Source organism: Geospiza fortis, unplaced genomic scaffold (genome assembly GCF_000277835.1).
Source record: "Geospiza fortis unplaced genomic scaffold, GeoFor_1.0 scaffold391, whole genome shotgun sequence".
NCBI lineage: Eukaryota > Metazoa > Chordata > Aves > Passeriformes > Thraupidae > Geospiza > Geospiza fortis.
The window spans coordinates 706,182-727,699 of NW_005054472.1; the positions used below are offsets into that span (position 1 = coordinate 706,182).

A 21,518-nucleotide genomic window follows, 5' to 3' on the forward strand; every position below is an offset into this window, starting at 1 on the left:
GGGCAGGGCCGGCGAGAAGCAGTGCTGTGAGTAACCCCGGGGCTACAGAGGAGCGGAACCGGTACCGGGAGGGGGATAGGGCTGCGCGTTCGTCCCGAGCCTCGCGTCCCTCCCGCGGGGGTCCCTGTCCCTGGCTGTCCCCTCCCGCTCGGATCCCCATCCTGCTGCCTGTCCTGGCTGTGCCCTCCCGCGTTCCCCTGTCCCCAACCTGCTGGATGCTGCATCCATCCCCGTCCCGAGCTTTTCGCCCCAAATCCGCCTCTCCGCGGCCGTTCTGGGAGCTTGCTCGGGCTGTTCCCCGAGAGAACGTGACCGTTTTGTTAAGAACATCTTTGGTTCGCCCTTGACGGCGCTGCCCGGGCGGTGAATGCTGTTAACACTGAAAGCCCCATTAGGCAGCGGTGCTGCCTCATTAACAAACACCTGGAGACCGCAGAGCGGTCACAGCAGCTCATTAACGACAAGGACACACGGCGAGCCCGTCCTGGGATGCTCGGAGGTGCTTTAACCACCGGGAGATGGGATAACGCCGTGCTGAGTCTCACTTTATGCTCTCCAGCGCCCCTGACGCTGTTTTGGGGTGGTTTGGGGTTTTTTGTTTTTCTTTTGCAGCATGGGCTTCCTACATGACCAACTCCCCGACGCTGATTGTGATGATCGGGCTGCCTGCCAGGGGCAAGACCTACATGTCCAAAAAGCTCACCCGCTACCTCAACTGGATCGGGGTGCCCACCAAAGGTGGGTGGGTGTGTGGGGGGACACCCCTGCCTTGTGCTGGGGACATCCCTGCCAGAGGAATGCCCTCACCCTCCCCTCTCCCGTGTGTGAAGTGTTTAATTTAGGGGTGTATCGGCGTGAAGCAGTGAAGTCCTACAAGTCCTACGACTTCTTCAGGCACGACAACAAAGAGGCCATGGAAATCCGCAAGTGAGTCGCTGTCGGGGCTGGGGGCACTGGAGTTTTGGCAGGCTGTGGGTGTGAGGAGCAGAAAATAACCCAGAGTCCCTGGGGAAGGGAAAAGGAACAGCACAGCCTGCGCAGGGATCCTGCCAGGGATGGGCGTGGGGGTTTGGGGTGGCACAAAGCTCAGGTCACAGTGGAGGTGCCCCGAGATTTTTGGGGCTCTTAGGACGGTGCAGGGCTGTGAGGGAGGTGTTTGAATCCCTCCCTGCTGGCTCAGAAGCTTTGCTGTGGGCATGCTTTCCATCAGCTGTGACCATCCCTATTTCTGTCCTGCAGACGCTGTGCCCTCGTGGCTCTGGAAGATGTGAAGTCTTATCTCTTGGAGGAGTGTGGGCAAATAGCTGTAAGATCCTCTGCACTAAAAATAGTTTTACATCAGGGCAGTTCAAAGCTGCCTGGAGTGTTCAGGCGCCTGATTTGGGGTCTAAAAGTCTTAAGATAAACTTGCTCAGTGCTCCTTCCTCATTTTCTGCCAGGTGTTTGATGCGACCAACACGACTCGGGAGCGCCGGGACCTGATCTTAAACTTTGCTAAGGAAAATGCTTTCAAGGTTGTGCTTTTATTGTGTGTGTGATTAATTGTGATTTAATGTGCAGTCACTGTGGCTCCCTGGCACAGGAGCTCTGGAGTTTTGGCTCTGAAATGTGCTCCCTTGCCTTTTCCCTAGGTGTTTTTCGTGGAGTCTGTCTGTGATGATCCAGAGGTCATCGCTGCCAATATCCTGGTGGGTGCTGCCCTGCCCAGTTTGGGTGCTCAGTGCAAGGTCACAGGCTCAGGGAGCTCCTGGGGATCTCTGCAAACGCCTCCCTCTTGCCTTTCACCTGCCCACTAAGCAGCTGGGATTTGCAGGTTTATTAAAAGCCAGAGATGCCGTTATGTGAGAATGTGGAAATCAAGTGGAATGGGTGACCTTGAAGCTGTGCTGGCGAGGGAGGGAGGGCACAGCTCTGAGCCAGGGTGTCTGTCAGGGCCAACCACTTCAGTGCCTTAAGAGTCACCCTTTGTTTCCTCTCCAGGAGCAGGTTTTTCCTCGGGGCACCGTTCAACAATGTGGATTTGTTTCAAAAGGGGGGAATGTTACTCATCTTTTGTTCCCTCTTGAGTTTGCTTAACTCACAGCTGTCTGTTGGGCAGGAGGTGAAAGTTTCCAGTCCTGACTACCCAGAGAGGCACAGGGAGAATGTGATGGACGATTTCCTGAAGAGGATTGAGTGCTACAAGGTCACCTACCAGCCTCTGGACCCGGATGAATATGACAAGTAAGCAAATCCCTTGGCACATCCCTTTGTCCTTGGGCACGGGAGCTGCTTTGCTGTCAGGATGCTCCAGCACTTCTGCTCTCCCCAGGTGTGGCTGTGTGCAGCTGAATCACAGGTCCCAAGTGAGATTTGAAGGGATTTTTCTCTGTGTGCTGCAGAATCACAGGATGGTTTGGGTTGGAAGGGATCTCAAAGCCCATCTCTAAGAGCCGTGGGCAGGGACAGTTCCCACTGTCCCAGGCTGCTCCAAACCCTGTCCAACCTGGCCCTGGGGACTTCCAGGGATGCAGGGGTGCCCACCCAGGGCAGGATTTTTAAGCCCAGCAGTTCAGAGCCTTTCCTAGAGAAGCAGTAGCTGGGTGACACCAGGTGCTCGTGCCTCATTTTTCAAACCACCCATGTGTGTGTTTTTATTTTATATCCACTCCAGAGATCTCTCCTTCATTAAAGTGATCAACGTGGGGCAGTGGTTCCTGGTGAACCGAGTGCAGGACTGTCACAGACGTGTTGTATGAAAAATCCTTTCCTTAGGATTTTTCCTCCTGAGAAGCTGAGAGGCCTCGGGAACAAAATATAAACAATGGTTATCTGCTGCTGTGGAATGCAACGGGTGCATCTGTGATTGGTCTCATGTGGTTGTTTCTAGTTAATGGCCAATCACAGTCAGCTGGCTCAGACAGAGAGTCCGAGCCACAAACCTTTGTTATCATTCCTTCTTTTTCTATTCTTAGCTAGCCTTCTGATGAAATCCTTTCTTCTATTCTTTTAGTATAGTTTTAATATAATATATATCATAAAATAATAAATCAAGCCTTCTGAAACATGGAGTCAGATCCTCGTCTCTTCCCTCATCCTGGGACCCCTGTGAGCACGGTCACACAGGGCTACATCCAGAGTAAAATTGTCTATTACTTCAAACAAACGACCATGTGGGTGTTTTTATTTTATATCCACTGCAGAGATCTCTCCTTCATTAAAGTGATCAACGTGGGCCAGCGGTTACTGGTGAACCGAGTGCAGGACTACATCCAGAGTAAAATTGTCTATTACCTGATGAACATCCACGTCCAGCCACGCACCATCTACCTGTGCCGCCACGGGGAGAGCGAGTACAACCTCCTGGGCAGGATTGGAGGGGACTCTGGGCTGTCACCCCGGGGCAAGCAGGTATGTGGGAGTCAGGGCTGATGCCTTGGAGTGGTTACCCTTAAGTTTTAGCTTTTGGGTTTCTTAGATTCTGTGCTGGCTCAGTGTGGGACTCTGAGCTTTGTGTGAAGTGTTGTCTCACAGACGTCTTTTATGAAAAATCCTTTCCTTAGGATTTTTTCTCCTGAGAAGCTGAGAGGCCTCAGGAAGAAAATTTAAACAATGATTATCTGCTGCTGTGGAATGCAACAGGTGCAGCTGTGATTGGTCTCATGTGGTTGTTGCTAATTAATGGCCAATCACAGTCCAGCTGGGTCTCTCTCTGGTCAGCCAGGAATTTTTTATTCATTCCATTCTTTTCCTTTGTTTGCAAGCCTTCTGATGAAATCCTTTCTTCTATTCTTTTAGTATAGTTTTAATATAATATCATAAAATAATGAATCAAGCCTTCTGAAACATGGAGGCAGATCCTCGTCTCTTCCCTCTTCCTGAGACCCCTGTGAACAGCACCATAAAGTGTTAGTAAGTTCTCTTCATAGAATCACAGAATCACCAGGTTGGAAGAGACCTTTAAGATCATTGAGTCCAACCCAGCCCTAACCATGGCACCCAGTGCCACATCCAGTCTTTTTTTGAACACCCAGGGATGGTGACTCCACCACCTCCCCAGGCAGCCCATTCCAGAACTTTATCACTCTTTCTGTAAAAAACTTTTTCCTGACATCCAACCTAAATTTCCCTTGGTGCAGCTTAAGAGTGTGTCCTCTTGTTCTCTCAGTGCTGCCTGACATATTCAATTCCTTTAGAATTCCTGACCTTTTCTCAACACTTTTATCATCTATCCTTTCCTCTCTACAGCAGTATCTCCTTCATATTCTGTCCTAATCACTGCAGAATCATCTGCATTGGATTTCACTATGTATGCATCACGTTTTCAGTCTTTAAAATTATTGCAGCAAATTTCCTCTTCCTTGGCCAGGCTGATCCCCCAACATTCCTTTCTGAAGCCTTACATAACTTACACTTTCAAAATAAGACTCAACTGAAAAATGCAGTCCAGTAGAATCAGAAAATGCTCCAAAGTACAGTTGAAAAAGGAAAACAGAAATGTTGGAAATAATAACACTAGAACATAAGCAATACCTTATTGAAAATGTATTCTGATATAAACTGTATCTGGTTTTCAAACAGGGTAGTTAGACAAAAGAATCCTTTTCCAGCTGGAGAATCAAAAAGCATAAACAATGGTGAATTGAGGGGAGCAGACCAGGAGGATGGGATTTGATGACCTGAAGCTGTAATTGGACAATTAACCCAATATGGAAATGGACCAAAACTTATAAAAGTGTAAAAACTCATGACTGGGATCCATCCTGGGTGTAGCCCTGGCCAGGCTCTTGTACTGCCCAAGGTGTATCCTTTAAAGGCTTTTCAATAAATTTTATTCTTTTAACTTTATTCTTTTGACTCTGTTCCAGATCAGCCTCTCTAAGCATCACAGGGGCTGGACAAGACTAAGAGAATAAGAGTAGGTATTTATTAAAGGCCTAAACAGATACACCTTGGGCAGTCAGAAGCCTCCCAGAGGCTGCACCAAGATGAAATTATGGCCATGAGTTTTTCAGACTGAAATAAGTTGGGTCCATTTGCGTATCAGGGGTTAATTCTGCAATTACAGCTCCAGGTAATGAAGTCAGATACCCCCAGTTCACTTTTGTTTATACTTTTCTCCTTGAGTTCCAAGCCCAGAGGGATTGTTTTGCCTGACCAAAATGTGAGGATGGTAGTTAGCCTCCTTTATACAGAGTTTAGTTAGGCACAAAGGCAGTACAGGATTTGAAAATTATAAAAGTTAAAATAAATCATAAAGGTTAAAATCTGAAGGCATCAGGGCTCCACATCCCCCAAGGATGCTCTGAGAAGCTTCAGTTCCCCTGTCCCCTCAATGCCTTAGGATTTTAGCTTTTTTGTATTTAATATATTTGTAATCCTGCAGTTCTTTAGTGCATAACTCCAAACTCCACACACAGTGGGAGCTGCTGCTTCCCCATTTTGGGCAGACACAACAATTCCTCTCCAGGCCTGGCAGTGAAGGACACCTCACTGCCTCAGGGCCAAGAGATGTGAACAAAAGTGAGTTGTGGGGAGCAAACTTCATTAAATTACTTCATTATCTGAGGATAAGTTACTTGAAGCTGTAATTAGAGGATTAACCCCCAACATGCAAATAGACTAAATTTATAAAAGTGTGAAAACCTGTGGCCTATAGTCCATTTTTGGGTGTATCCCTTGGGGGACTTTTTCTGCCCTAAATACACCTGAATATTTATCTCCAATAAATATACCTGCTTTTTATTCCCTTAATTTAGTCTGGCCTGTGTTTTTAGGGAGCCCAAAAAGGCATCACCCTCCTCCTAACCTCCCTGGGGCTTTTCTCCCCAGTTTTCCCAGGCTCTGAAGAAGTTCATTGAGGAGCAGGAGATCGTGGACCTGAAGGTGTGGACGAGCCAGCTGAAGAGGACAATCCAGACAGCAGAGTGCCTGGGGGTGCTCTACGAGCAGTGGAAGATCCTCAATGAGATTGATGCTGTGAGTGAGAGGCTGCTTAAAAACCTCAGCTTTTCTACGTGGGGAGTAATGTTTAAAACCAAATCAGTCACCATAAACCCAGTTGATTTGTGTTGGAACCATGGATGGTGAGAATTTTCAGTTTTCTGTGCAGAGCACTGCATTTGACCTGTGGAGAAGGTTTCCAAAATTCATTAACAGCACTGGGATTATGGGTGTGGAGTTGGTTAGAAGTGTGGAATGTCAGAGTAGAAAACTTAAAGTTTTAAAACTTAAAGTTTTAGTACTTTAAAATTTAAAGTACTAAACTTAAAGTTCAGTAATAAATATGAAGGAAGATGGAGGTTTTAGGGCAGAGACAGGTTGTTATTTACCTTCTTCCTTCTTCTTCATGGGTTTGAGTGGGGAATAATGTTTAAAACCAAATTAATCACCATAAACACAGCTGATTTATGTTGGAACTCTGGATGCTGAGAATTTTTAATTTTCTGTGCAGAGCACTGCATTTGACCTGTGGAGAAGGTTTCCAAAATTGATAAACAGCACTGGGATTATGGGTGTGGAGTTGTTTAGAAGTGTGTAATGTTACAGGGTGGAAAACTTAGAGTTTGGGGTTTTAGAATATAATAATAAATATGAAGCAAGATGGAGGTTTTTAGGGCAGAGACAGGTTGTTGTTCTTCACCTTCTTCTTCACCTTCTTCTCCATGGGTTTGGGTGGTGTTTTATAATTAAACAGGAAAGTCCACACTGTGGGCTTTGAGAGGTCAGTTCTTTGGTTAAAAAGTAAAATCATCTAGGTATCATTTCTTAATTAAATAATTTAGCCTTAAAAAACCTTAGAACAAAAAATAATTTACCATTTTATACCTTCCTAATAAAAGACTACGGAACTCATGGCTGTGAGGCTGTAGCACTGATAAGAAACAATAAACACCTAAGTCTAAACATCTCAGGTGCCTTCAATCTTAACCCCAACAAAAGCAGAAAAAACAAACAAAACCCCCACAATTTCTGTTGATTTACAGCCATGTTTTTGTATCACAGATTTCACCCTTCCAGGATGGGGTTTGGGGTGGTTTTTAGAGGGCTGAGGGTGTTGAGAGCTGCCAGGTCTTGCTGGGGACATTCCAGGTGGTGTGGAGGAGGAAAAGAACACTGAACATCCCAGACATCTGTCACACCCTCCTGCCTGGCCAAAGGTTGCTGCTCCCACTCTGATTCTCTCAGCAAATTGCAGGGTGGTTGCTGGGGAAGTGAGGGCTCATTTTTCATCCCTGGCAAACACCAGGGGTGTAATCTTTTTTTTTGGTTTTGAGATAAAACCAAAGCCCAGCCTCTTCAAACCAGCCTGGCACCCGCGCAGGGGGCAGGGCTGGGTCACTTGCAACACCTAAAATTTCCATGCCAAAAAAAGGATCTCGACCTCAGCCTCTGCTTTTCCTTCCCTCCCTGTTGGCCCTCTGATGAAAGGAGGTTTGTGCTAAGCAGTTTTTCCTTCCCTCAGGGGGTCTGTGAAGAAATGACCTATGCAGAGATCGAAGCCAAGTATCCAGAGGAGTTTGCCATGAGGGATCAGGAGAAATATCTTTATCGTTACCCTGGAGGGGAGGTGAGGACCCTAAAAAACAACAACAACACACAGTGCAGTGAAACAAACGTTTATGTGGGGGGTTGGGCTTAAAACCGACTCAATTTGAAGTTATTCTGCCAAGATTTGTATGCGAAATTGCAAATTTTCATCCTAATGAAAACGTTTGGATCCCAGTTGTCTTTTGGGGGAAGTGTTTCTTGATTTCCCCCATTGGGGTGGGCAGATGATGCTTTTCAGTCCATTCATTTGGCCACTTGCTGGGTACTGCCCTCAGACACCACCAAGGGGTTCTGCATCCCAGAATTGTCACTGAGAAACCACCTGGGAAACAAAATTATCCTGGGTGTGGCCTGGAGTCATTTCTGGCTTTACTTCACAACCTGTTTAAATGAATCATTTGCTATTTTATTTGGATTTTTCCCTGACTGCACTCATTGAGTTCCCAGTAATCTGAACCCTCCCACGGTCTGAGGCTTCTGACACTGAATTTCACTTTCTGCTGTTGCCTTTTTTTGGCTTTTTTTTCCTATTTTTACCACACCACCCATAACCTCCTTGAACTTTCTGCTGCTTTAACTGATATTTCCCTGAATGTGACTGTGTTAATTGCCACCTCTGTTTAACCCTGTGTTTACACAACCCCTTGACCAATTCCTGTTTGGTTTTCCAGTCCTACCAGGACTTGGTGCAGCGCCTGGAGCCAGTAATTATGGAGCTGGAAAGGCAAGGAAATGTCCTGGTTATCTCCCACCAGGCAGTTATGAGGTGCCTCCTGGCTTATTTTCTTGACAAGAGTGCAGGTACAAAAATAAAGGGATGGTTCCTCTCCCTGCTTCCCCTCATGGGGGTTTTTGGGAGGGTGGTTTGCAATGACTTGGGTGGATTTTTTTTTTAAATTTTATTTTTTATTTTATTTTTTATTTTATTTTTTATTTTATTTTTTATTTTATTTTTTATTTTATTTTTTATTTTATTTTTTATTTTATTTTTTATTTTATTTTTTATTTTATTTTTTATTTTATTTTTTATTTTATTTTTTATTTTATTTTTTATTTTATTTTTTATTTTATTTTTTATTTTATTTTTTATTTTATTTTTTATTTTATTTTTTATTTTATTTTTTATTTTATTTTTTATTTTATTTTTTATTTTATTTTTTATTTTATTTTTTATTTTATTTTTTATTTTATTTTTTATTTTATTTTTTATTTTATTTTTTATTTTATTTTTTATTTTATTTTTTATTTTATTTTTTATTTTATTTTTTATTTTATTTTTTATTTTATTTTTTATTTTATTTTTTATTTTATTTTTTATTTTATTTTTTATTTTATTTTTTATTTTATTTTTTATTTTATTTTTTATTTTATTTTTTATTTTATTTTTTATTTTATTTTTTATTTTATTTTTTATTTTATTTTTTATTTTATTTTTTATTTTATTTTTTATTTTATTTTTTATTTTATTTTTTATTTTATTTTTTATTTTATTTTTTATTTTATTTTTTATTTTATTTTTTATTTTATTTTTTATTTTATTTTTTATTTTATTTTTTATTTTATTTTTTATTTTATTTTTTATTTTATTTTTTATTTTATTTTTTATTTTATTTTTTATTTTATTTTTTATTTTATTTTTTATTTTATTTTTTATTTTATTTTTTATTTTTATTTTATTTTAATTTTAATTGAATTTTATTTTAATTTAATTTTATTTTTATTTTATTTCTGTTTTATTTTATTTTGTTTTTATTTTTTCAAGGTGGGGTTTTTTAACAAGCTGTTTAAATAAGGAGGAAAGGAAGTGTTTCAGCAGTGCTTTAACCCCTGAATTGCAGCAGTGCAAGGAGCTCCCCAGGGATGTGCTGCTGTTTTGCTGCCCAGATGTTGTTTCTGGAGCTGTTTTAGCAGTGCTTTACAGAATGTATAAAGGACTGGTTTTTAATGTAAAGAAAAATTAAAATTCATCATTTTCTGATGAATTAAAGAGCCTCAGTGGCCTGGAAGGGGTGGCAGGAGTGCTCCATCCCAGGGAAATGCTGATTTCTTGCACAGCACACACACCTGGAAGGTTCCAGTCTCCTGCAAGCTCCAGTGAGTGGCACTAGAGCTTCATAAAACTTTTAATGACATTAATAAACTTGTAAAAAACTTGATAAACTTCCAAATACAGCTCTGAATAAATCTCCTGTGGGCCCATGGCAGCTGAGGTGCTTTCCCAGCCGTGTGCCACTGGAGAGGTTTCCTCTGGCTGGTTCTGTGCGCTGGAAATGGAATTATGGAATTATTTGGGTTGGAAAAGCCCCTTTAGAGGGTGGGATCCAACCCCTGAGCCAGCAGGCCCAGCCAGCCTGGCCTCCACTCTCATTCCCAGCTCCTGTATTTGATTTTCTGTGTGTCACTGCTGTCCTGAGTGACTGTCTGGGTGCCGTCCACAGGCTCCCACTCCCAGCACAATTCCCATTCAATCCCGGAATGGTTTGGGTTAAAAAGACCCTTGAAAGGGTTTAATCTGGGTGCCATCCACAGGCTTTCACTCACAGGACAATTCCCATTCAATCTTGGAATTATTTGGGTTAAAAAGACCCTTGAAAGGGTTTAATCTGTGTGCCATCCACAGGTTCCCATTCCCAGCACAATTCCCATTAAACCCCAGAATGGTTTGGGTTAAAAAGACCCTTAAAAGGGTTTAATCTGGGTGCCATCCACAGGCTCTCACTCACAGGACAATTCCCATTCAATCCTGGAATGGTTTGGGTTAAAAAGACCCTTAAAATGGTTTAATCTGTGTGCCATCCACAGGTTCCCATTCCCAGCACAATTCCCATTCTATCCCAGAATGGTTTGGGTTAAAAAGACCCTTAAAAGGGTTTAGTTTGACCCCTCTGTGGTGGGCAGGGACATCCCAGTGCTGCTGTGGGGCTGGGGAGGGGACAGGGAGGCTGTGGCATCCCAGGTGACCCCAGAACATCTTTTTGTGCCCTAGATGAGCTGCCCTACCTGCGCTGCCCCCTCCACACCATTTTCAAGCTCACACCTGTTGCCTACGGTAAATAACTGCTTTATTTTCAGTTTTAATTTGAATTCCTCTCCTGGTTTGTGTGTGGGGATGTTATGGGCAGGTTTGGGTCCGTGTGTGGCAGCACCTGGCCATGCTCTAAAAGCTTTGGTAATACATAAAGAGGTTATTTCCTGGTTAATATACAAAAAGTTAACATAGAAAAGGGTTCTGGAGGGGTGGGGAGCAGATGTGGAGGTGCAGGGTCTTCTCCCCTGGCCTCTCTTTTAAACAATTGGATTTTCCCTGTGGCTGAGGAAGGCTGTGCCTCCAAACTTGGGGTGCAGTCAGTTAAAATTGGCTTTTCTGTGCAGCCCAAACAACTCAGGGCTGTGCTCTCACACTTTTTAAAAACCACCAAGTGTGAAGTTCTGTTCGTGGGCTGGACTGTGGATTTATGAGCTGGGGTATTTTTATAAAGAAAGAGATTTATTCCTATTCATTTTCCCTGCTGTTTTTTAAATAAATTACTCACATAAACCTCTCTTTCTCTTGGGTGAAGGCTGCAAAGTGGAGACAATTACCATGGATGTGGAAGCAGTGAACACCCACCGGGAAAAGCCCTCCCTGAACTCAGTAAGTTTTGCTGCACCCCTCTGGCTCCACCTTTTCCAAAATAAGTCACAAACCCTCTTAAACACTTGCTCAAGCTGCCTGGTGCCATTCAGTGAGCAGAAGGATTCTCTTCAGAAATAACCCCCAAAAGCAGAATTAATTTTAAGGTGCATTGGTGCTTCCCAGGCCAGGGAGGTTATTTTTCAGAGCTGTTATAGGGAGCAGAAATGAGCAAATTTAGGGCATAGATTTTAAACTCCAGGTTTTGTTCTCAGTTTTCAATGCAGTGTTTGTTGCTGATGCTTACTGGTAATTTCAAAAAGACTTGGCAAAAGGGTTAAAGTGGATTTTTCTCTTTGTCTTGATGAGTTTTCTCTTTCCGAAATCCTCTCTCTGCCATTGTTTAAATTACTGCTGCCGTTGTTTAAATTGCTATTTAAATCCACCTTGTAACCACCTCAAAAATCTGGGGGAGATCTCTGAGGGCCTTGATTTTGCAAACCCCGTTTTCCAAAGGGACTATAGGGAAAGCCTCAGTGATTGCCTCTAATTAATTCCCCCAATTAGAGAGCACAAACCAGCTCTGCTGGCTCGCAGGAACTCTGAATGCGTCTGATTTTAGGTTTTATCCATTCAGGCTTTTTGTTGTAGTTTATGAAGATCCCTTGGGCTGGGACCTGGTTATTCTTTTGTGCTGAGGGACTGGGGAAATTGGGAACCTGCAGCTGTGCCTGGAGGCTCTGTGGAGCTGTCAAATGCCAAACTGAGGACATGGGGCATGATTTGTGTGGATCCTCGTGGTTTCCAACATGTCCCTGCTCACAAGGGGTTGGATTAATGATGTTTAAAGGTTCTTCCAACCCCAGCCACTCTGGGATTTATCACTTTTCCAACTTCTCTGTGACCCCTGCATGGAAATCATTGCTGCCCACTTGGAGGCTGCTTCTGTTCTTTGCTTTGCTTTGGGGCAGAACAAACAGGAAGAAGGGAGAGTTTTCCATTTGCTTATTTTTTTTCACTTAAATTCTTCGTGCAGAGAGAAAGAAAAACAAACAAAAAAAAAAACCAAGAAAAAAACCCCAGCACCCAAACAGAGCCACCTAAGCAAAACAAAAGTCCCAAAGGGAAGTAAAACTGCTGAAAAATCACTTTCCAGTTGTCCCCAGGATGGATGAAGTTGTTTCCCAAGCTGCTGCAGAGCTGGGGAAGGCCCAGCCCGGTGCGGGGTCCCTCAGGGTGGGCTGCTGGAGGTGTGTGACGTGGCTTTAAACTCTGGTTCCCCCTTTTCATTCCTGGTGATTCCCTCTGTGTGGGATCAGCACGACCTCCCCAGCAGGCAGAGCCCTGTGAGGATGAGGAGGAACAGCTTTACCCCGCGGGCCGGCGCCGACACCGTAAAGCGCCCGCGGCACCACAGCCTGGGCAGCAAACCCCTCCACCTGCTGGGGCCTCTCCCATCCCTGGAAGCTCGAGGGCCTTTCCCATCCCTGGAAGGTCAAGAAGGGGCTGAGCAGCCACAGCTGGAAGGCACTGTCCAGGTGGTACCATCCCTCTGCTTCCCCTCCCCACCATTGCCCGAAATCCAGACCCAGGATCTTGAGCAGGGTCTCTGTTTCTGCATGGAAATTATCCAGCCTGAATTGAATTAAGGAAAAAAAAAACAACACAACTGAAAAACCCCTTCAAAACCAACCCCAAAACATCAAAATTCCCCTATCCAACTGGAATTGCTGAGCAGCCACAGCTTGAAGTCACTGTCCAGGTGGTACCATCCCTCTGCTCCCCCTCCCCAACATCACCCGGGGTCCTCTGTTGAATTTGAGCAGGCAGAGCCCTGTGAGGATGAGGAGGAACAGCTTTACCCCGCGGGCCGGCGCCGACACCGTAAAGCGCCCGCGGCACCACAGCCTGGGCAGCAAACCCCTCCACCTGCTGGGGCCTCTCCCATCCCTGGAAGCTCGAGGGCCTTTCCCATCCCTGGAAGGTCAAGAAGGGGCTGAGCAGCCACAGCTGGAAGGCACTGTCCAGGTGGTACCATCCCTCTGCTTCCCCTCCCCACCATTGCCCGAAATCCAGACCCAGGATCTTGAGCAGGGTCTCTGTTTCTGCATGGAAATTATCCAGCCTGAATTGAATTAAGGAAAAAAAAAAACAACACAACTGAAAAACCCGTTCAAAACCAACCCCAAAGCATCGAAATTCCCCTATCCAACTGGAATTGCTGAGCAGCCACAGCTTGAAGTCACTGTCCAGGTGGTACCATCCCTCTGCTCCCCCTCCCCAACATCACCCGGGGTCCTCTGTTGAATTTGCAGGCAGCCCCAGCAAGGGAAGAGATGAGAATCTTCCTTCAAAACCAACCCCAAAGAGTCAAATCCCCCCATCCAACTGGAATTGTGGTGCCAGTCTTTCAGAGTGGGGCTCCACGCAGGCAGGTTTCCATCAGTGCCACGGGGTTTTGGCAGCGGGGTTAATTCTGGATAGGATTTTGCTTCTGGGCTAAAACCTGATTGGAAAAGTTACAAATACCCTCTTTGTCCCAGTTTTTTATGCAGCCAAGTGCTGTCCCTGCCTCCTGCTGCAACACAACCCTGCCCTGGGCTCACAGGAAATGTTGGGGCTGCTTCACTCCTCCCTCATGTGCTTTGCTGCTTTTCCTATTTCAGTCTCTCTAAGATGCACTATGAGCCCTGCTGTGCTTCTCTGTTTCCTTTGCAGCCTCCAGAGGGAAATGCTTGCCTCTGAGTACCACTGCAAGCAGCTTGGGTGTGCTCTCTTTGGGGTTAGTAAGTTGGATTTCTCTTGATTCCCGTTGCATGGAAACCACTCTGGGCAAAGACAGACCCATGGAGCAGAAGGAATCTTGTGCTGGATAAAACCTGAGATTTTTGGGGGGACCTCAGTGGGGGCTGAGCCTGCTGATCCAGGGGCTCCAACTGGGCTTGTGCTTGTGCTGGCTGCTGGAAATTGTGGTTTCAGCCCAGCTTGCTCCATCCCTGGAGCAGGACATGGGGTGGCTCCTGGTGCTGAGCAGGGCAGGGTCCCCAGGACAGGGTGTGGTGACATTGCTGCTCCTAGGGATTTTGTAGGAGTCACTGGATCGCGGATTTACCTTTGATTTTCACTGTCTGAGTGTGTTCCTGGTGTCTGTTGGGCCCTGAGTGAGGCAGAGGAAGGAGGTTTATCAAAGCTCTAAGTATTTATTGTGGTTAATTTGCAAGGTGGTCACCGTGATGGTTCTTGGGTGGTTCTGGCAGTGGGATTCCCCATGGAGAAGGTAAATTAAAGTGAGCAAGCCTGAGTAACCAACCTGCCTCCTTCCTCCTGAGCTTCCCCACCTCTCTGAGCTGTGTGGGCTCAGGCTGAGGTGGGAAAACCCTTCAGGGTTTGGCAGGAGGCTGGAGTGTCACTGTAGGACATGAAACAACACGAGCACACACACTGCTGCTCTCAAGGTGAAGAAAAGGGACGTTTATTTTTCTGACTCCAACATTTATAGATTTCCAAAAGTGCCCCTGGATTGGAGGGTGACAGTGCCACCTCTCCAATGACACTGGACAAACCAACAGCCCATCAAATTTCTCCTCCTCCATAAAAGAATGTAAAACAATGAGTTATTTACAGAAAGTGTGTGAGAAAGCTTGTTACAAGAATGTAAACATCAGAAGGCTTAGAAAATCTTAAAAACTCAGGGTGACACTGAAGGGTGATGTAAAGAATGAAACAGGTCTTTGTGTGTCAGACAATACCTTTTCCTGACCTAGAGATGAGGCAGCTGAGAGGTGTTTAAAAACTTTTATTCCATTTGCAGTCTCATTTGAAGAATTCACACCATCACAATCAGGAGCCAATTATTTCCTAATTACAATATGCTGTAAGCATTTCTTGGCCTATCAGCTTTTTGCCACACCATGCTGTAGATGCCTTAAAGCCAAAAATCTAAAACTACCCCTCGTGGGTCCCACTACACACATTTCCCACATTTGTGTGCTTGGATGGAAGGGATGAAGCAAATCCTTGGATGGAAGGGATGAAGCAAATCCTCAGGTGGTTCCTGCCTTGGGCAGCAGCTCCATGGAGCTGGACTCACCTCTCCATGAGCTGAGCTGCCTCCTGCTTTACCCCCTCCTGCCTTCCTTGCTGTGACCTCTCCTGTTTCTCTTTTCCCTGCAGAAAATGGCCACTTTAGGAGTGTAGGAGCTCCTGCTTTCCCCTTGGATCCAGCTGGGAATTCCAGCACCAGGAGGAGCCGGGACTGGAGCATCCCTGGGGCACCGTGAGCCACCCTGGCCAGTACTTGCCTTGAACTGTGATTTTAGAGCCTGTCTGCGTCTTTTTCTTTCCAAATGCTGCAATGTCTCTCCATGGGGCTGGAGAAGATTTCCTGTGGAGATTTTCCAAGCTGCTTTTAGTGCTCCTAAGCCAACGCATCCCCGGGTGTTGAAATCGTGTCCCACGCCTTTCCTCCTGGCCAGGTGCCAAAATTAACCACAGTGGGAGGACAAAATAATCATGTTTTCACTCGCTGAGGCAGCTTTTCTTTGGAAAAGGCATTTCCAGGCCGAATCCCCGAGGTTTTATTTCTCCATTTCCAAGTTATTTCCAAGTTCAGACTCAATTTTTTTTCTGGTTTTCAGCCGTCCAGGGAGCTCCTGGTAGGGTTTGACTTTCCCTCCTTGAGTGCTGGTGTGAATCCCCCAGTCTGAGCCAGTTTCTGCTTGGATGTTTGTTCCAGGTTTTGCTTGGATCTGACACCCAGGTCAGCACATCCATCCCATGGGAGGGACAGATGGGATAAACCCTCCTGCCCCTCTCTGGGAGCAGCACAGCTCCCAGTGCTTTAAATCCCACCTCAAGCCCTATTTTAGCTTCTCCTCCCTACCTAAACTCCATCCTCTCGCTCATTTTTCCTGCATTTTTGGGGTGTTTTTATGCATTTACCCCAGAAAATGGGAGCGTGGCTGGGACCAGCAGGGCTCCTGGGCAGGGTTTGCAGGAAGCACAAGGTTTTTTTTACCAGTTTCCTTTATTTTACGCCAAATTTTTAGGCCCACAACAAGCTTTTAACTTGCCTCTGAATAAGCTGTGAATGTTCCCAATGCTGCCTTTCATAGTTTTAAGCTGTTGTAGAGTTTGGAGCATAGGTGGTGCAGCTCTATGTGCCCATGTCTTGACTTCAATCCTTCTTTAAATCCCCACCAAAGCCCAAATTTTCAGTTCTCTCCCACCAGTCTTGACTTGCATTTTGCCAAACTCCGTTTTACCCCACTCCAGCTGTTCTTGCAATAAGGGCAGGACCCTCAGGTTGGGTGAAGAAAGGAACATTTGGGTCCAGAGCAGGAGGCTGTTCTGGACCTGCTGTTCTCAGGTGACTCCAGGATTTATCTGAGCAATTCTGGGCCTCAGGAATTGCTTATTTTAAACGTGTAAATAAATGTTGGATGTACCCACAGCAGGGAAAATAAGCCCTGGTTGTGGAGGAGCTCAGCAACCCCAGAGCTTGAGGCTTAACCTGGGCGTTTTGAGCTCAAACTTGGTTGTTTTAAACACTCCCAGAGTTGTAATTTGATAAAACTGTGATAGAGAGGACCAAGGCACAAATCTGGACCCCTCAGGATTTCTGAGGAGCAGAAAAATGTGTTGATCTAAAGCAGTTGTGCCACAGAGGGGTGAAATTTGCTGGTGAGAAATTGAGTTTTTATTCGTTTTTCTCCTCAGGGTTTTCCCCTCCAGGTCTGGTTTTGGGTTTTAAATGTTTTTATGCTTAGAAATAAACCAGAAAAAGGAAAAAAAAAAAAAAAGAAATGTTGAAGGAAGAGATTTAGAGCCTGTCCATGGCAGTCCTGACTGTCACACTCCAAAGTGCTGTGAACGCACAAACCCGTCCTTGTCAGGCTGGCTGCTCTGACCAAACCCCTCCTGCTCTGGAAAAAGGAGTGGAAAATGTACTGTAGGATGTTTACACACAAAAATGCTGGGATAACTTGCTGAAGAGTTCAGGATGTTCATATCACTGAGCAGTAAATGATTGTAAGGAGACAAAAAAAGAAAAAAAATCTATATTTTTACCTGCTGGGATTTGTGAATGTCGCTGTTGATTTGTTGTTGGTGGTCGTGACTTTTTTTTTGTTAATCACTGCTGAAAATCTGGTGTTCTGCAGTTTGGGTCAGTGGCTCCTTTTGGGGCTGTGGGGTGGAATTTCATCTTTCTCTGCAGTGTTTGTGCCTCAGTGCTTTCATTAAAGCTTTTTCCTCCTGCGTTCTTAGCCTTGAAATGGTTTAAAGCAAACATACCTGGAGCAGAGCAGCAGATCTGGGAGCAGATCATTGCCCTGAGGGGCTGCAGGGCTGGGGTGATGCCATGGGCATCTCCTGGAAGCTCCCTGTGCCAAGGATTTCCTTGAAACCACCTGATTCCCTTGGCACTGGGCCTGCAAACACCCCAGAACAAACAGAGCTTGCACAACGAGGCTTTTTTTTGAGATGTTTTTTGGTGGAACAGCTCAGCAGCAGCTCGTGCTGTCAGTGGGGTCAGTGCTGCGGGCTGGGTGGGTTTGGAGGTAAATTTGTAAAAAAATGTAAATTTGGAGGTGTGGAGGTGAGCCTGGCACCTTCCTGAGCATTCCCCCAGGACTGGGGGGGTTTTGTGACCCCCTGATTTTCTGTGCCTCTGTTTCAAGCAGCACAGGTGGAGCTGGCTGCTGTCACCTTCAGTGGGACCTGCCTGCCCTTCTGTGTGTCACTGCAGAGAAAAAGGAGCACAGGGGCTAAAAAACTGCTCTTATCTCTGGGAAAAACTGCAAAATGGGGGAAAAGAGTTCAAGCCAGCCTGGCTGGCTGCTCTGTGTGCACTGGCTGTGAGCTCAGAGCTGTCACCTCTGCCAGGTGTCCCCTCCCCGGCAGCTCGGGTGGGTGACACTGAAACCCAGCCTGGCCTGGCTGCCAAGGGGCAGCTGAGGGAGGAGAGGCACCAGCACCAGCCTGGCCAGGGCCACCTGCCCTGGGGGTGTCCCCAAGGCTCTCCCTGTGCCCCTCTGAGGGTGAGCAGTGCCAGTGCCACCCCTGCTGTCCCCGTGCTGTCCCCGTGCTCTGTTTGCACTGCAGCTCTGCCTGGAGTGTTTGGTCAGAGGGATCTCACCCAGCTGCTTGTGAACTTTACTGTTCTGCTGCCTTCTAAGTGGTTTGGTTTTGTTTTTTTTTTTAGGTTTAAAAGCTGCAGTGTCTGTCAGCTCGTGCTGTGCGTTGTGTGCTCTGTGCACTTGAGCATAAATATCTGTCAGTGTTTATTTACAATAAAGAGACTTAAAAAAACACAGATAATGTCGTTTGTTCTTTTCCATTGTTTGCTCTAACTCTCCACTGGGTGCTGGTTTTCTCAGGAGCTCAGGGAGTCTCTGGGATGTGTTTGGAGGAAGAGAGGCTGCAGGGGTGGGCAGGTGTCCTCTGGTTTGGGAATCTGAGTTCAAAATGGGGGCTCTTAAACCCTACTGCTGTTCCCCTTCTCTCCTCACCCTGAAGGGTGTTTTTCCTGGAGGTCAGGATCTCAGGGTCTCCATGGAACTGAGCTTTAAAAGGTCCTTTCCAAGCAAACCATTCTGGAATTCTCTGCGTGTTCAGCTCCGAGCGATGCTCCCGGTGCCCTCCTGCGCTGCTGAGTTCCAGCTGGAGCTGCTCCATGGCACTGGGTGGGGCTGGCTGGAGAAACCCCTTTGGAATGCTCTCTGAACCCCTTTGGAATGCTCTCTGAACCCCCCTTTGGAATGCTCTCTGAACCCCCTTTGGAATGCTCTCTGAACCCCCTTTGGAATGCTCTCTGAACCCCCTTTGGAATGCTCTCTGAACCCCCTTTGGAATGCTCTCTGAACCCCTTTGGAATGCTCTCTGAACCCCTTTGGACCATGGCTTCCTGAGATCTGAGGGTGTCAGAACAGGACATTCCTCTGGATGGCTCAAGACCCTGGCAAGGTGCTCAGAGACCTTGGCACGGAGTAAAAACACCTGTGCCTTTGATTTTAAACCGTGGAAACGATTACCAACTTTGTGTGAGGAGTTACAAGCCGCAAGGGTTTGGATAGAATGATAGTGAATTTGTCACAGGGTGGAAAAGTAGAATTTTGGGGTTTTTAGAATGGGGATTCAAGAGGCAAGGTGGAAGAATCTCGGTATGTCCTGTCCTTCTCCTTCTTCTTCTTCTTGTCCTCCATCTTCTGCTGGGATGGTGACACCTCTGGATTGGTTCAGAGACAGACTGTCTAGCATAGGTGATAGGTATTGGAAAATTATTTTAAATAATGTACATGTAGTTTTTAGTATAAAAAGCCAATACCACCCCAAAGGTGGTCAGTGTGCCTCGAACCAACCTGCTGGGCAGATCTCAGCAGGTCAGAGAAAGAATGGAATAGATAACAGAAAATAAACAACCTTGAGAACCAGAGCAGAGGAATCTTGACTTCTTCAGTCTTGGGGCTGGGAAAAAAGACTTTTTAATACCTCAGGAGCCATTCCAGCAACACAAAACCTGAGAAGAGGGGATGGACTCAAAGTGGCCTTGCCCTGGGGTGAAGCAGCTCCCCTGGCACCCCTCAGTGCACCCGAGGTCCCAGTGGAGCAGCTCAGCAAGGATTATTTCAGAGACTTGGCACCTCCGCACATAAAAACCAAACAATTTCAACATCTGCTCGGGTTGCATTCAGTTTTGTCGGGTTTTGTTCTGTGGGAGGAATAAACTCTTTCCTTCTTGCTCGGGAGGAGTTAATGATTTATGGGTCAGCGGACCAGCTCTGATTTCTGCAGCACTGAAGTTTCTCTCTGTGGGGCCAGATCTAAGCATGTGGGCACTATAAAACTCCTCCTTTGCCTGGGGAGCTGGAAGAGAGCAGACCCTGTTCCATCCTGTGTGTGCTGAACACACCAGGGCTCTCCATCTCCTGCCTCCACAGCCCCAGGTAAGACAAAACCCAGCCTGGCAGCTCCAAGGGCTGCTCCTGGGGGCTGGGCTGCAGCTCCTGTGCAGCTCCAGCAGGCACCCAGGCCAGGAAATTAAATCAGATTAATCCAGGAGGGGAGGCAAGGGCTGAAAGAGAGGCAGAGGAGTGAAGCAGGCATGGGAGGTGTTGGGTTTAGGGAGCACCCAGGCCAGGAAATTAAATCAGATTAATCCAGGAGGGGAGGCAAGGGCTGAAAGAGAGGCAGAGGAGTGAAGCAGGCATGCTTAGTGTTGGGTTTAGGACAGGGAGCAGTGAGGGGGACGCTCATTCCCAGGAGGGAAGCAGGCACTGGGAGATTCTGGAACTTTGGGAGGCCTCAGGCTCATGAATGACCCTGGATAACACAGAGAGGGCTCTTCCAGCTCCCTAGGGGTGTCAGGTGAGTGCAAAGTGCACTTCAATTCCATTTTGTCAAGCAGTTTGGTTTGATTGACCTGTGAGCCTTATAGCTTGAAGTATTCACTTTACTCAGGGAATATTTGCACAGATTGATGGATCTTTTTGCTTGGATAGTTCTCTCCCTGAGGGTGATTCATTGTTAGGGAGCTCTTCTGGTGACCCCAGCAGGATTTGTCCTGACTAGGAATTTATTTCCTTCCAAAGAGATTTATTACTACAAATAAAGTATTTTACTCCTAAATTTCCAGAAAAAAAATTCAGCTCCTCTTCCTTCTGCTCCTCTCGTGTGACTGTAGGAACTGCTCAGGGGTGGAGAAATCAGACCTGTGCATATAGCTGAGTATAAACACCCCCAAATACCCCTCTGCTCCCTTCACAGGTACTGGGCCAGGAGGGGAATGTGGTGACATCTGTGGGACCTGCAGGCAGGAATAAACATGTCAGCTTTGGAGCTGGGGAGGCAGAGGAGCTGTGCAGCTGTGCTTGGGTCGCTCCTCGCTGCTGCTCTCATTGTCACTGTCCACAGTAAGTGAATGAGTCCACCAGGATGGAATGAGACCCCTGGAGGAAAACCTTCTCCTGGGTTCTACAAGACTTGAATCCTCTTTTCCTCATTGCTTGTGCACTTCAAGGGCTCTGTAAATCTTTGTGATCAGCTCTTCCTTTGCCTTTTTTTTTTTCCTCTTTCTGCGGGAAGCAGGTACAAAACTATCTTAGCTGAGAAAGTGCAATAATTTATACTAAGTGGGGAGAAGAAATGCTTCATCTGGACTTTGAGATGCAAGGAGTGGGCCTGGAGGGGTCAGATCCCTGCCAGCCACAGGCTGCTCTTCTCTTTGCTTTGGGGCACTGAGGGGGTCCTCAGAGGAACAAACCAGAACAATCTGTGACACGGGCTTGTGGTGTTTGTGAGGTCCCCAGGACGAGGTGAGAGATGAGAATCTGACTCCATGTTCTCAGACGGCTGATATAATATATTATATTATATT

At 46.1% G+C, this 21,518-nt stretch overlaps 2 protein-coding genes across 9 annotated transcripts in view; both read left to right on the top strand.

Moving 5' to 3' along the window:
- The first annotated feature begins 6 nt into the window (after positions 1–6).
- PFKFB2 (6-phosphofructo-2-kinase/fructose-2,6-biphosphatase 2) lies at positions 7–18,458 on the top strand. 8 transcript variants are annotated; one of them, XM_031062885.1, is made up of 16 exons: positions 7–26; positions 613–738; positions 831–927; positions 1,240–1,306; positions 1,440–1,514; positions 1,632–1,688; positions 2,099–2,223; positions 3,183–3,390; positions 5,812–5,958; positions 7,445–7,549; positions 8,202–8,331; positions 10,517–10,579; positions 11,091–11,164; positions 12,463–12,681; positions 13,862–13,925; positions 15,317–18,458. In XM_031062885.1, the coding sequence occupies exons 2-15, from the start codon at positions 627–629 to the stop codon at positions 13,886–13,888; spliced, it is 1,506 nt and encodes a 501-aa protein (XP_030918745.1). In that variant the 5' UTR covers positions 7–26; positions 613–626; the 3' UTR covers positions 13,889–13,925; positions 15,317–18,458. The 8 variants fall into 8 exon arrangements, with proteins under 8 accessions (XP_030918745.1, XP_030918740.1, XP_030918744.1 ...); XM_031062882.1 differs by lacking the exon at positions 7–26 and adding an exon at positions 12,970–13,171 and having other exon boundaries at positions 214–738; positions 12,439–12,479; XM_031062881.1 differs by lacking the exon at positions 7–26 and having other exon boundaries at positions 214–738; positions 12,439–12,681.
- Positions 18,459–20,966: 2,508 nt separating this feature from the next.
- The window catches only part of LOC102045428 (complement component receptor 1-like protein), a 10,868-nt gene continuing 10,316 nt past the window's right edge, over positions 20,967–21,518 (top strand). The window contains exon 1 of the mRNA XM_031062893.1: positions 20,967–21,054. Within this exon, the coding sequence (XP_030918753.1) occupies positions 20,967–21,054 (88 nt within the window). The remainder of the gene's footprint in view (positions 21,055–21,518) is intronic.